This window comes from Cyprinodon tularosa, unplaced genomic scaffold (genome assembly GCF_016077235.1).
Source record: "Cyprinodon tularosa strain WSP-4 unplaced genomic scaffold, ASM1607723v1 ctg177, whole genome shotgun sequence".
Taxonomy (NCBI): domain Eukaryota; kingdom Metazoa; phylum Chordata; class Actinopteri; order Cyprinodontiformes; family Cyprinodontidae; genus Cyprinodon; species Cyprinodon tularosa.
Window position 1 is genome coordinate 1,211,773 of NW_024038589.1, and position 15,915 is coordinate 1,227,687.

Genomic DNA, 15,915 nt, shown 5'->3' on the forward strand with positions numbered 1-15,915 from the left:
GATTTATAGCAGAGATTAATGCAGCATTAAGCTCTTAGTAGATTAAGCGCTGAAAATATGACAGTGGTTTAATACTGTAAAATGAGAAATGTGCTGAAATTATCAATTTATGATGGTACCATTATTCATTTTCTGCCACTTCAAAATCTGACTTTTATTCTACAAAAGAATTTTATCCATATTCTAATGTCAGTCAATCTCTACAATATCTTCTATGCCTGATAATGTTTATACGTTTAAATCCTTTTAATCACTGTAGTTGTCATTGGGACAAACAAAATGTCAGGCTTTGATTCTGGACAGTATTGTAGCAGAATATAAACAGAAGCCCCCACCGAACATCTCTCAAAAAGGTCTTTAATCGAGAGTCTATATTTGTAGTAGACATACTAAACTTATCTCAAGCAATGAATGGAAACTTAAAATGTGTTTTTTCACTACTCTAAACTTGTCCTGTCTAGTCCTCTTTAATTTAGAACTAAGGTTTTTCCATAGAATTTTAATAATTTGCAATCTACTAAACTATATATACATATCAACTGAGACATATTTTAAGCACAGTATGTGGTTACATGTCTTTAAGTGATGCAAAATGGAGGCAGAAATTGACCCAAACCAGCTTAATATAATTTTTCCAGTATGAAACTTATATTGGCAAAAAGTAGCATAAGCTACTTTTAAAACTAGGCTCAAAACTTTTCTTTTTGACAAAACGTTAATGTAAGCATGTCTCTATCCTGACCTATCTCTATAGTTATGCTGCTATAGGCTTAGTCTGCTGGAGGACATAGGGAACACTTTTCCTCATCTTACTTCATTCTATCTCCATTCTCCAATTCTGTCAATTTGTCAGTTTAACCTCTTTCAACTTTATGTTCTCTCTGATTTTTCTTGTGATAGTAGCTTCTTCCAGCCTATTTCTGTTTGGTCATGACTAAATCCTGGGGGGAAGCATCAGCTGGGTGGCTGCCCTTTACAATTTTAATTATACATAATGGTGTGAGGCTGTTTTTTCGGGGCCTAGTCGCGTTGTTGCCATTTCTAACATATAAAATATTTATCAGTGATTCTATTTTCATTTAGTATGTCAACTTCTGTTTTTTTGAATCCCAAGTCAGCCTCAGACGAAGGCCGCTGATACTGAACCTGGTTCTGTTGGAGGTTTCTTCCAATTAAAAGGGAGTTTTTCCTCTCCACTGTCACTGCATGTATGCATGGGGTGAGGGATTGCTGTCAACAACACAATGCAAGGGAATGTATTCTATCTCTATATGTTCATCAAGGTGGAGCCTGTTCTGCAAAGTCAGTTACTTGATACAATTAGCTGGTTTTCCTTAGAAAGAAAACTCTGTCTCTTTGATCTTACTAAAATGTCTCTGTAATGCGCCTTCAGATGACATGTGTTTAAATTGGCGCCATATCTACAAGATGAATCAATTTGAATTTCTATCCTTTAAATACAACTTTCAGGTAGTTTAACCACTAAAAAGAACAGAAACATCAAGGGGTGAAATCTAAGTACTTTTACTACTTTTAAACGGCGCTATACCTTAAAACCGGAAACCAACCCATACATTCCCACTACATATGAATGCAACATTTATTGCCATTTTAAACAAATGTTTTGTCTCTCTTCTGCCTTTGTTACGCCTCTATATAAACAAATCTACCTCTACAGCCAAGGGATTCATGGAGCCAAGTTTACTCTCCAGACGCCACAGCATCAAGCAGATCAAGCCATCCTCATGGCACAGAACAGCTTTAAAATAGCTGTGACCGTTTGCTAAAATAGCTGTGACCATTTAAGAGCAGACTGGAGCTAAGTGGATTAAAGAATGGGAGCACTTATGAATAGAATACTTTGGATGGAGAGGCTGGGTATTCATAGGGGGAAAAACTGCGGGGGGGGGGAAATATCGAGGAAAATAGGCAATCAATTATTCTATATAACATATAGCTTTTTTTTTTTTTTTTTTTTTTTTTTTTTTTTTAGCAATGTTAACCCTTTAGGAACCATTCAAATGGTAAAATAACAGCTGGATCAGAGACTTTTCTATGTAATGCAAAAAGCAAAACCCTTCTGACATTCAGAGGAATTTCACTATAAACAAATTAAGTATAAAACTTTCTTCATTCCTGCATCATCCTCTTCAAAGAGAAAGCTAAGAAGGCTTTGAGAAATGCATCCAAATCAATCATGGTGGGATTGTTCGTGATCACTTTGAAGTTTTTGGAAAGGGGGAGTGTGATTTGTCCCAACAGGATCTGCTCCTCCTCTGCAGATGCATTTCAACATTTACAGATAATCTCAGGTGCCATCTGTAAGGAGCACTCACTAAGAGAATTAAAAGCCATACAGATGTTGGCTTTTGTGTAATGGAAGACCTGCTGCAAGACAGTCTGCGGCTGTATTTACTTCTCACGGTTATAATGTTTTTATCTTACAGAATAAAGTAAAGCATACATGTAATATACGCTATTATCTCATTTGCAATGAGATGTGTAGAGACCTTTTTAATGTAGTCTTTTAAAACAAATTAATAATTAAATAGGAAACGTGGGGCAAAGTGAATGGAGCGAGGTGTTACGTTATTAACTGGGAAACAGTGAGATCAATTAACAGCCAGTTAAATAAGACAATACACATGTATCGGTCACATCATTAGTTCAAACGGCGTGTGTCCAGAGCCGTGGCATAATTACATGAAGGAAAAATGTCAGAAAATGCCTTCTCCAGAAAATGAGGGCAAGCGTGGAGCAATTTCGCCAGAGTGGCAGGAAAACGAAGATGAGAATGAAGTGGATTTTGAGCATCCTGGCACAACTTTGAGCAGCAGAGCAAATGAGTGAACGGCATCCAAGCGGGAATTGCTCACCGCTCCGTTCACAGGTTCTGGTCCAGATTAACTGAAGTGAAAGAATTTCAAGTCAGATGCAAATCAAAGACCCAGTCGTCATTCTTGTGGGTTGTTGAAGTCTTTTTTGTTGTGTGTGGGTAATATGTTTGGCCACACTTGTAAAACTTCTTAAGACTGAGTTCCAGGACCAGATTATAAATGTTGGAAGATGAAACCACAATTCTCCCAAACTGTTCAATAATAACTTTTGCCTTTTAACAAAGAAAGCATCCTTTCCCCTCTTTCAAAAAATGTCACTCCTCTCTGTCTACAATCTGAACATTATGGTCAAAGGTTTGTCCTTCTTCACGTGCAAGCATACAGCCGAATCTTGCCCAGAGCTGCTGGCTCTCCTGCGTTGCACCATGCATTTGTGCAGTGGCTATATATTTAGATTTGTTCCTCAAACATTAGAGTCCAAACAGTCAATAAATCACCAAGCTGCACTGTTTATGCGGTTTCAGCTTCTTATCATTTAAACTAATTCCAAAGAAAGTACACAGGCAGACTCATCATGATTCAAATGGCCAAACATATATTCCACAGACAAAAGAGCCAAGAACTCTGGAGCTAGCCGACAGACCTAACAAAGACTCCTGGATAGGACTCAAAATGTCTTCAGAACTTTGATTCAGAAATGACTTTCCTGAAAATCTGTTTCAGTGACACCAAGGACTCAGCCATGTTGAAAGTGAGTCAGCAGTGCTATCTGGTGAGCTGGAGAGAAATTGTTTCTTGCAAATTGACAACTAAGTCCTTCTGTTGTACTTCTAAGTAACAAAAGCTCTTAAAATATGGATGTGGAGTAATTAGCTAAGTGACATTTAGCTGTTGCAAATCTGCAACATCTGCCTGGAGAGGGTTAAGCCCGTTTTAAGGTTACCAGAACAAATTACCTCCTGCTTAAACAATTTGTAGTACATTATATTGATCTTTTACCTTAAATTCCATTTAAAGCGCATTATAATGTGGAAAAGTTTGTGCAGTATGAGACTTTTAAAAAGCAGTGTAGAACACTGTTGTTTTTTTATCTTAGAAGCAAATGACATCTTAACCACTCTGATTAGTTTCAAGACAGACAGATTTAATGTAAGGCTTCCACACCGTCCAATCATAAACGGTGTGTTCTAACACAGGAAATAATTTAAATAAAAAATATCCTCTATCACATCTGCAGTGCAATCTCATTGAATTTTAATTGTAAAGTGGTTGCACGGTTGACAACTTTCCAGCTGGAGGCGAACTAGTGATTTCTATCTGACTGGATGTTATGTCATAGCTCTTCCATTTAATTCATGGATTTACTCACCCCGCTTCGCTGTGGGGCGAGGAACCATGTGTCACTATTTGCTGCCAATTAGTACTGCACCATCCCATAAGCTATTAAGCCAAACGCTCCGGTTCGAGAGCTCACAGTGTGCTTGCTCGCCACATGGCATCCTACCAGTAGAACATATGATTGGTGATGTCACACTGAACCTGACATAATGTTTGGTGGCACTTTGCCCAGATTTCCCTCAGTGACATGAAAAGGGTAAAGCTTATCTCGTAATAACAGTCACCGGCGGGATGTTTATGAGAGTGTACTTTTATTATAATTTTAATCATCTTTGGAGAGGAACTAGAAACCCGGTGTTCTGATGCTGCTAACAGTACAAGTCTTTCCCACCACTTTTTAATGGAATACACTAAAAACAGAGAGCTATATCCCAATCAGCATCCACTTCACTGAAAAAAAGGTGGCTGACAGCGTGTCGGAGCACCTTACCCTGTATTTTAATGATAGTTTAATAACTGCACATTATAAAATCCTTAGTGTGTCACATATTTTACTCATCTTCTTTTAAAAGTCCAGTAACCCAACAGGTTTCTGCTTTGTTATATACAGCTGTGCTGAAGTTTACATACCCTCCATATTATAAATTCACACTAGTAATTCAAATAGCAAAAAAACTGAAATCGTAATACTGAATAAAATTTAGTAAATGATAATTTTGTGAAATAAAAATATTGATTTTGAATAAATCATATTAAAAAATGTATCACTTTTATTTATTATTACTTTTTTTCAGAAAAGGGGGGTTCAGAAAAGATGGGGTTGACCCCAAGCACATTTTTTTCCCCCACTTTTTAACAATTTTCAGATAAAACGCCCACCCCCTCCGCCCCTCCCACACCCACATCCCCATTTTTAAGCACAGTGCATAAATGAAGGTACCGGTAAATTAAAATTACAGACTAAGGGACAGGAAGAGAAGGGGAAAAGGGGAACAAAAATACTAATTACCTAAAGAAAAAATAATAGTGAAAAAAATAAATAAAATAAAATAATCTAGAAACTAATTCTTTTTCTGTTTTTAATGGAATAGTGTATAAATGTTCAAACACAGCTGTATAATGTGTAACAAAACTATTTTATTTGTTCATTTAGTATTTAATACACTTGCATTGTTAAAATAAAACGATTTACTATTTATTAAGACTGTATATTGCAAAAAAAAACAAAACTAGTTAGCCCTTTGGGTTATGTAAAAGTTCCCTTTATGCAAGAGAGAAAACTAAGGTTTTTAAGAAAATGGCTGCAAATCAATGAATCTTTAGGCAAACAATTAGATTAATCAACCTTAAAATAACTATTCAATTGATAACTTGCACCTTTATTAGATATTAAAGCTAAAATATAGCAACAAAAACATTAGAAGCAAGTAATTTACAATTTGATAGGTTTAACGCTGTGCTATGAAAACCGGACTCCTAAAATGATCTTTTTTTGCCTTTTACTGCTGCTCCTGTTGAGTGTTTTCATCCATCCAAACCTACAGGATTTAACAAACGCATTCAAAAGTAAAAATGCATTCAACTCAGTCGTGTTGCGTAAGCCAGTTGGGATAAATGGAAGGCTTGTGTCTTTTCTGTTAACGTTCGAGAAGGGCAACCACAGTGAGCTGTGGAAGATTACTTTTAAATCTCAAAGCAAGTGGGTTCAAAAGGAAATACAACTGTGCTCTTTGAGTGTGCATATTATAGTGAAACTCTGAACAAAGAAAAGAATGCGTTTCATGATCTTGCCCCCTGCTGAACTGCATGTTCAGATCGGTGGGCATTATCCTCTATAACCACAGAGATCTATAGCACATAGATGGAACCATGCTGAAAGCATATGGTTCAGTCAGGAAGGGGCTGTGTTTACTGGCAAAGCTGAGGCCAGAGAGAAGTCATAGTATCAAAGTGACAAACAGGTTAAGATGCTTTGGAGAGGCCACTAAAAGACAGAAGGTTTTTCGCTAGGTAAACTTTTTAATATCTATATAAGATTTAGTCAGGGATTAAAGCAAAATAAAATCCTGAGCCTGAACTTTTTTGACATAGGCTAAAAAACTATATATATTCTCATGGGTGTGTGTGTGTTTTCAAGCCATGCCAGGAGGGTTTGGGGCCATGGGATCAGAGACTGCATGAATGACTAAAGACTAAATTTGACTTTTGAAAATCCAATCCCAAAAACGCCCAGACGATGGCAAAAGTGCATCTACAGTATATCTAGTGTGAATGAGAGGTCATGTTCGGCGAGGAAAGCACAAACCCTTATTTTTAAGGGAGTTTAAAGAGTTTGTCCAGAATGATCTCTTTTTAGGGAAAGGAACCAGAGAGATAGAGCTTTAAGGTGCATGCATAGAGCCTTAAGGTGCATGCATAGAGCCTTAAGGTGCATGCATAGAGCCTTAAGGTGCATGCATAGAGCTTTAAGGTGCATGCATAGAGCCTTAAGGTGCATGCATAGAGCCTTAAGGTGCATGCATAGAGCCTTAAGGTGCATGCATAGAGCTTTAAGGTGCATGCATAGAGCCTTAAGGTGCATGCATAGAGCCTTAAGGTGCATGCATAGAGCCTTAAGGTGCATGCATAGAGCTTTAAGGTGCATGCATAGAGCTTTAAGGTGCATGCATAGAGCTTTAAGGTGCATGCATAGAGCTTTAAGGTGCATGCATAGAGCCTTAAGGTGCATGCATAGAGCCTTAAGGTGCATGCATAGAGCCTATCTTATGCATGATGCACGAACCAACCTTAAAAGGATGAAAGGACGTTTTATTCATTTTCTTTTTTCATGGTGTAACTAGTACTGCACAGAGCAGGTCTGAAAAGAGGTGGAGCCTTTAATGGTTAATAGTTCTATGCTCTCTTTTTAGGATAACAAGGAGTTTTACATTATTATAGAAAAAAAAAAAAGTGTCAAAAAGAGGATAAAAACCAGAGAAATATGTGGAAAAAATTTAAGGCTCTGCTTCCTGTAACTTCAGCAACAAGTCTGTATTTCTGTCACACGTTACAGTTCATGTGGTTTTCACTCTAATGGGTAAAACATTATCACAGAGAAATCACATCAAAGCAAATTGAGGACATTAAAAAACCCTCATCTGGGCTTCCGGGGCAGAATGTCATGCGCGTTATCTTCTGTGGATCCTTTGAGAAGGAAAAAAAAAAGCCAAAATAAATCAAATCACCCTGTTAGGAGGGAATGAGAAATAAGGTAGCGTCCTCCTTGTTTTACCCCAGTTTTAATCAAACCATCAAAGCTTTTCCTGAGAATGAAAAGACTGGGAGATGAAGGCATTCCCAAGATTATTTCAAATCATTTTTCTTTATTAGAATAATTACAGAAGAGCCACTTGTATTTTATGCAAAGTCAATCGAAGAGATCATGAAAAACAGCTTTATAGGGGTGATCATCTGTGAAACACTTAAAATCAAAGCGGCCAAGTGGAACGAGCAAATTAAAATCTTTTCACAAAAACAGCTGTTTTAAAAATAGATTTATTACAGGCACCGAATGTGAGGTAGACCTTTAAGCATGAAAGAGAAGAGTTGCTGTTTTACAGGAGCTGCCACTGTAATGGTTGACATTTTAAGGCCGGCTTAAATTGGACACAAGTAGGGCCTCAGCAGACAAGAAGGGTAAATGGATTAGAGAAAACTTAGCTTTAGCCTTTTGATCATATCCGTCACTAAACAGCCGTAATAAAACATTGCCTTGGACTAACATTGGTTTTCCAGTGTGGGATTTCCGTGCAACCAAAATGGTTGAGAAAAGAAAACATAAATACAGTTAAACTTTGAGATAAAGCATCCTAGCCTATCCATGATGCAGCTTTTATTACAGATCATAAACATCTATAAAGTTTAATGAGGTATCCGCTCATTTAATCAACCATAACTCACTGAAAATGAAACATTTAACACCTTTTGTGTCGCTCGCCTTCCAAATAGAGCTATAATGGCTACATGTATGAAGATACATAGTTCAGCGTATTTCAGTATTCTTAAGAGTTAAACACTGAGAATATTCCAATATATACACAATACACAGTCTTGAAAATATCTAAATATTTTTCTATTATTCGTTATGTACAGCACCTTAATATCCATCTATATATATATATATATATATACACACACACAAATATCTATATATGCATACATTGAATGATAGAAATATATTACAAAGATGTATAAATGATAAAATAATGAATAACAATGAATATTATAAGCTACATACATACACTTATAGATGATTGCAGTGATTGAGTATCTATCTATCCATTTGGTTGATTGGATATGATTAGTAAAGCCACCGATGTCTATTTAAAAGTCCCAGAGCTGAAAGGGAATTTCAGATTTTAAACATCAAGCATGAAGTCAAAACAATTGACTTTAGACAGATTTGGCAAATGATACAGAAATATTTCTGTTTCTATGAAGTTTTTAAGTGAGTTTCCTTCAACTATTATAAATGTTAGAAGTTTGGAACCACCAGAACTCCTCCTACAGCTGCATCACTTTAAAGCGTTCGCCTGAGAGAGAGGGGGGGGGCCCTCACAGAAGGACAATCCACAAATAAGGCCTGTATGGTGGAACAGTCGGATAAAAGACACCCATTTCTTTATTAGGAAGCCTTAATGGTATTTATTTTGTTATTTTTGAAAGTAAAGTGGAAAGTGGGTGAGAAGAGAGTGGAGAGACATCTGTGGATGGCCAGCAGGGCTAGGACGCGAACCTGCAACAGCCAGCATAAGCAATTCCAAGAAAGTAAAAAAATAAAAAAACAATCCACTGGAATTTGTTTCCAAGTTTGAAGACGTTTCTCTTCCCATCCAGGAAGTTTTTCAATTCAAAATGTGAGAATTAGCGTTGGGTTCCGAGCTTTATATAAACTCCCCATTCCTAAGGCGTGGACCCATTCTTTTGGTTCAATTTGATTGTTTTCTAAGCCAAAACTGGGGCTCCCGCCAGGGGGTGGGGCACCCCGAAGTCGATCCGGCCATGGGATTTTCCGGGTTGACCCCTCCTTGGCGCCTTAGCTCTTAGGGTCCCTTTGGGCGTCTGGGGCTTTGGTCCCCCGGCGCTCGCCTCAGTGCTCTGGGGGGGCACCTCTTCGGCTCCTCACACCACTACTGAGCATTTTTCCTTTGGATAAACTTTACATGCACAAGTACACTCTCACAACTACAGGTGCTTGGCCCCAGGAACTGGGAGATTCACTTCCATATTCTTACGTTCTGTATACATGTCAGATTAAATAATACTACTCATACTCCAGCGATAGTATCAAGGTGCTACTTTATTGTATCTCTTATACTATATCCATTGGTTGTGCTGATTCTTTTTACATCTCTTTGCAGGCGATGAAGCAGACTGAAAATGTTTTATTGTCATCTCCCTTTTATCTCCTCTTTCATCTTTTCTCCTTTTTTCTGTTTTTCCTTTCCTGTTCTACTTACATTGCAGTGTCCATATAACCTGTAAAACTCCCTGCATGAATTATAATAAAACAACAAGTTTTAAGGCTACCTTATAAAATTTTGAACTCAATGCTAATATATACCATATGTCATCATGTGAAGCAATTTGTGACTTTGTCTGTGAAAAGTGCTATACAAATAAAGTGTACTTACTTACTTACTAGTTTACTTAATACTGACACTTTGAATTGAAAAAGCTTCCTGGATGGGAAGTGGATTCAGTGGATTGTTTTTTGTTTGTTTTTTTTACTTTTTTGGAATGACTATAATCTGGATAAGGAATATTCACCGGCACCTAAAAGCAAGTTGTTATTAAGGATTCTAAAGGGATCAAACAATCATTTTCCTGTCTGTTGAGACAAAAATCACACTTTCTGCTGCGAATACCAGATTTGCAGATCTTAACCAACCAGTTTTAACAATATAAACACCGCTTTCAGGACATATAAAGGGCCTTAAAACACTGCTCATTGCAGCTGCAAACATATCAGTCATGGTTAAAAAAAATAAAAAAAAGTATCATTGCATTATAGGTTGTGATTGGTCTGGTCTATTTTACACTAGGGAGTCTGGTTGACCAAGGTAGCCAGTGCCATCCCTGCAGTGAAGCATGGTGGTGGCACCATCATGCTAAAGAGATGCGTTTCAGCAGCAGGAGCTGGCAGGATAGTGAAAACGATTGCAGCAATAAACAGAGACATCCTGGAGTGCTCAGACTGGAGAAATGGATCAGAACCACTATGGGACGTCTTGGAGTTGCTAAACCAGATTACAGATTATGATCTGGAAAGATCTGAAAATGGCTCCACAGACATTTCCCAACAAACCAGAGGGAGAGAAGAGTTTGTGAATTCCTAGTTTTGCATGAACCTTAGAAAAACTTAATCCTCACTTTCATTATAGCGCATTGTTTGTAAAATTTTGGAGAAAAATATATTAAATCAATATTTCCATTTGGAATAATGCTGCAACAAAACTAAATATAACGCCCTGTAACTGAGCTGGCAGAAAAAAAGTACAAATGCAAAAAAAAATGCTTAAGGGTTGAACATTGCAAAACATCATCCCATTAAAAGATAGATAAATGAAAATGAATATTTGAGGCCAGACTAAAAACATCCTCTCCATGCTTCTGCAATGTGGTAATCCAGATTACCAATTTTTTGAAACTCGGAATAAAATTCCTTTGATCAATCTCCCTTTAGTTTGTAATTATAAACAGATTTTATAAAGTTGCTCTTTCACTATCACCCCCCTCCCCCGCCCCCACCTGTTACTGAACTCTGCAGCCAGTCATGTTCTCAGACTCTTTAAGTAGCAATGCATGCAGACAACGGGCATTCACAAGGATTGCTTATTTTCCTAGAAAGATACAAATTTACTGTCATTTATTCTACAAAATAAACAAACATTTAAAGCTTTGTCTTGGGGCGCACTCTGCAGAACATCATTTTCTTTAGAGAAACAGTTGGTGGATGTTCAGATCCCAGAGGATTTAATCTAATAAAAAAAAAAACGAATAAATACGAAAAATAGAAAGAAAAAAAACACCGCACATTTATAATTTAACGTGCAAAAAGCGTCTGTCTTGCACCGATTGCATAATCCGAAAAGTGATCTGATGCTCATGGGAATCCAACAGCCGCGCATCTTAAACGATCAAACAGCGAGGAGACATTTCTTTTCATTTTCTTCACCAAACACATTTCATTTCTCACCTGTGTGGCTGATTAGAAGCAGCTGCCAGATGCAAACATCGGTCCTCATAACTGTAGAGTCCACGATTTGGATGAGATCAACCTTTCAGACAGAAAAAAAACAAAAAACGTTTTTTTTTCTTTATTAAAAGATTAGCTAAGAGGTCATTCCTGAGCGCCTGCTGTCTGACAGTGGGACTGGTTCAGCTCAGCTCGGCTCGGTTTGGTTCTGCTGGGTTGGTTGAAGTAGAGCGGGCTCGCGCGCCGCGCGGTTGGTTGGCCGGATGATTGCGCGCTCACATCAAATTAAGGGATACGGACGCCGCGCGCGCCTCCCACTGCCTTGAACGGAAATCACTGGATCGCCCCTAAATGTGTGTCTGATGTTTGGAAGCATTTATCTAAGGACTCTTTGGCTGCCTGCTGTTCTTAAAGGAAGCTGATATATCTTATCCATATTTTTCCCATCAAGGCTAAACAATGAACGCCTCTCAGGCCACCAATGGCCTGACTATCAGCAATTGTGTATTCTGTTTATGTATTGGTGTTTATTATTTGTTATGTACAGCACATTGGAAACTTATTCTGTTGTTAAATGTGCTATATAAATAAAGTGGATTGGATTGGATTGAGAGACAGCAGTTGCTTAGGGGCCCCAAAATTCTTAGGGGCCCTGTCCACGGGCGGAGCTAGATGGGGGGCCAGGATAACACCATAGCCAATAATTGGCCACCACTAACATTTATTTCCCTCTAATACATGCAACAGAGGCGTAGCCAGAAAATTTTTATAGGGGGTACCAGGCAATAACCAATGTACATTGAGGAAGGGCCGAAAGTTGATAGGCCCCAGAACCTCAGGGTCATTCTACAACAGGAAAATTAATGGGCACAATATCCATATTTTCTAAATAACGACAAACTATACTTTCTTCCAACCTTTGTTGACAAATAGACGCATAAATATTGCAGCATCTGTGATTTCCAGATAAAAAGTATAGTGGATACAATTCTTTGAGGTTTGAGTTCTGGTGCAAACATATTTTCCATTGTCATTAATTACCTCCTTTTATCAATGATAATTCTGCATAAAATTGATCCTTACAAGTACTAATATCTACATAAATTGCTGCCACCATCTGTATTAGAGGGAGAAAAAATGGTAGGGGTGGCCACAGGGGTGGCCAATGATTGGCTAAGGGTGGCCATGGCCACCCGTGGCCCCACATCTATCTTCGCCCCTGGAGGGGACCCCCTAATTTTATATATGAAATTGTGTTATATATGAAACTGGTCCTATAGTCAGATCAAATCAGATGAAGTAATGTAAGGAAAATAATTTTGCCCTGGGATTATTAAAGTATTTCTGATTCTGATTCCTGGTTGATGGGACAGGTGTTGTGAATGAAACGGTGCCCAGCTTGAAAGAGCTCCTGTGTGTCGCTGAATGTGTGCATTGATGACTGAAAGACACCTTCTGCCTCCACTTACCTGTTTACTATAGTGTGTTTAATTCATGTTAATGTGTATTTAAAGACATTTCAATTAGTGGAAAAAATTGCAGGGGGGATATAAAAAAAAAGTTTAATCAACGAGACCCCCATGTAGTACCTCTGTGGACCCCCTAGGGGTCGCGGACCCCCTGTTGAAGAGCTCCATCCTAGCTCATTTATCCTGGGTTAGAAATTCAGAAAGCATAATTCCCATATGTGTGTAAAACCAGTTCAAGTGTATTTTGAAATAATATATTCATCACATAAATTAGCATGGATTCATTTTTATTTCATGATTGGCGTTAAGTTTAAGTGAATGTTTTCTGATATGTGCTTCGAATGTTCATTGTTTGAGATTTAACCTGAGGTCTTTGCTATAGAAATGGAAACAGATTTGGAATTAAAAACCAGTGAGAAACCACTAATGGAAGACAAAGTCACGTCAATAAAAAAATACAAAAAATGTGGATAAACAAAGCAAAATTTATTCAAATTCAAATATAATCATTAATTTTTTTTTTAAATGAGGTAAAACTACATTTATTCCAAACCAAAATAGCTAAAATCCTGCAGTCTGCCACATGAGGTGATGAAAATTCACTTATTACAAAACAGGCTTAACTCAGATACAAATCAAAGACCCACCCATCGATATTTGTGGGTCGTTGGATTCTTTTGTTGTGTATGGATTATGTGTTTGTCCATTTGAATCATGCTGAGTGTTCTTATGTAATTTTCTGACTGAGTTCCAGGACTGAATTGTAGATGCTTGGGAACTGAAACCACAGGCTTCCCCCTCAGTGATGGCTTAGCTTCTTTGTTTTCTCCTCTGTGCTCAATGCAGTGTTACTCTTGATGCAGTGCATTGAACACAGTGGAGAAAACAGAGAGAGGCAATAACGCTGTAATTTCATGACATTTCTGAGAAACTCAGAAGGATTTTCTCTAAACACAACAAACCAGTGAATTTCAAACGCAACAACACCCTCAGACAATAACGAGTTCATCCCAAAGACCAATGTTGTGCCAGTTCATAGTAAAAAGAACACTTTTTCAAAAAAAATTAACCCAGTTCACAAACCTACAAACTTTGTAGGTTTGTGAAATTTGGAAAATGAAAATCCTGCACAATATAACCTCATATTTCACTCTAATGTGAGATCAGAATATATAGAAAGAAATGGAAAATACTAAATGCTGTCAATGTATGTGCAGTGAAGCTTTTATTTAGCACATTATTACCGTATTTTCTGGAATATAAGCCGCTATTTTTATCCCACGCCTTGAACTGTGCAGCAGGGATTTTTCCTGACTGCCAGAGGGGGAAGTCAAAGTTGAAAATGAAAGAATATGAGGCTAATTTTCATTTACCGTAGCACAAGAATAGGCTAAAGCGGCTAAAGAGGATGTGATCTGTGAAACTCATTTTGAAAAAAATATAATTCAGAAAACTGAACCCAACAACAGAAATCTGACCTAAAACTGACATTTTAAAATGAAAATTCTACAAAGAAAATTTGAAAAATTTGACATCTGAAATAATATTAAATAGAAAATAAGTTTAAATAATAAGAAACTAACAAAGTCTGAGAAAACAGCAAAGTTACTCCCAAAAACGTTTTTTTAAATAAAAATTCAAATCAAAGTTTCATTCTAGATTGCATTTTTTGTGTTTTTCAAATTTCAGTTTACAAAATTTTTCTTTCCTTGCGACAAAACTGGAACAAATTCACTCTATAAAGGATGTTTCAAGGTAACCTGAAACAAAATATAAACTTGCAAAAAATAAACTTTACCCCCGTCATTGCATCTAGTTCTCAAAATCAGTCAAACTGAGTAGAGCTCCATCTCCACAGGCCTCAGTCAGGAAAGAATGAAAGAGAATACAACATCTTCCAGTAGAAAACCTATTTGCCTTTTATGATGTTTATTTTAATAACCCCCATTTCAGTCCCTCGGTGCAGCAGTTGCTGATGATTGACATTTGTAGCCACCTTCTTCATCAGGATGTCCTTTAAAGAGCAATTGCTGTGAAAAACACATTGTAACATGACATCAAAAGTACCTTCAAACTGTGCACCACATAGGGTGAGATTTGATAAAAAGTGAAACAGTAGCACATAATGAGGCAGGAATATGAGCCAGGGGGGTCCAAATCAATGCAGGGCTTTTATGTGATGAGAGTGAGATTTGGCAGCGCCTGGACTTCAGCTTTTCCCATAGAGCATACCGTTGTTTTTCACCGGTTGGGCTGTGATGGTTTGGAAAAAGTTTGTGTGTGTCTGTGTGAAACCACGGTCACACAACAACACCAGCCTCTCATTACTCGGTGTGCATCCATTAGCATACGTTAAAGAGATAATCTCCTTGAATTCACACAGGAGCTTCGCCTCACTTGTTGGACCAACATTTTTTAAGATGCTTGTCAACAATAAGCCCTCTAGCTCTCTGCTTCCTGTAGCATTTGTGGCTCATGAAAGGGAACCATGAAAAACGCTTTAATAGCCTTGCAGAGACAGGGGCGGAGCTAGATGGAGGCCAAGGGGTGGCCATGGCGACCCCATCGGTGATTTGTTGTTTCCACATAGACATAATGCACATGTCTAATAGAAGCAATTCCCCTCTAAAGCAGGGGGTGGAAGCAGTAATACTCTTTAGAGGAATGCTCCAACTGATTTGATATTTCGCTTCATAGCATATTAACCATGTACTGACAAAAAGAATATAGTATTTAATTTGTCACAATCTTTTCAGAAATAGTTTCTGTGAAGAGAAGGTAAACATGGTATTCACATTGTCATCTAGAAGTCTTTTGGATATCTATATCTATGTAATTAATGATAAAGAACAATGACTTAAACCGTTTAATGTCATGATCGAGGTCCTGATAGATGACCTAATTGTTCATTTCACTCACCAGCCTAGCCCTCACTGGTTACTAATCATCATTCATCTTATCCAGCTGCTCCTGCTACTTTATATTTAGCTCAGCCCAGCTATCTGGGCCAGATCATTATATGATGCTTCTATCT

The 15,915-nt window shown here is 37.7% G+C and overlaps 1 protein-coding gene across 2 annotated transcripts in view; it reads right to left on the minus strand.

Annotated features, from left to right (window-relative positions):
• The window catches only part of ptprz1b (protein tyrosine phosphatase receptor type Z1b), a 95,447-nt gene extending 83,885 nt beyond the window's left edge, over nucleotides 1-11,562 (minus strand). For both annotated transcript variants that reach the window (XM_038281935.1, XM_038281934.1), the window contains exon 1: nucleotides 11,413-11,562. In XM_038281935.1, the coding sequence (XP_038137863.1) occupies nucleotides 11,413-11,461 (49 nt within the window). In that variant the 5' untranslated portion in view covers nucleotides 11,462-11,562. The remainder of the gene's footprint in view (nucleotides 1-11,412) is intronic.
• Between the last annotated feature and the right edge of the window lie 4,353 nt (nucleotides 11,563-15,915).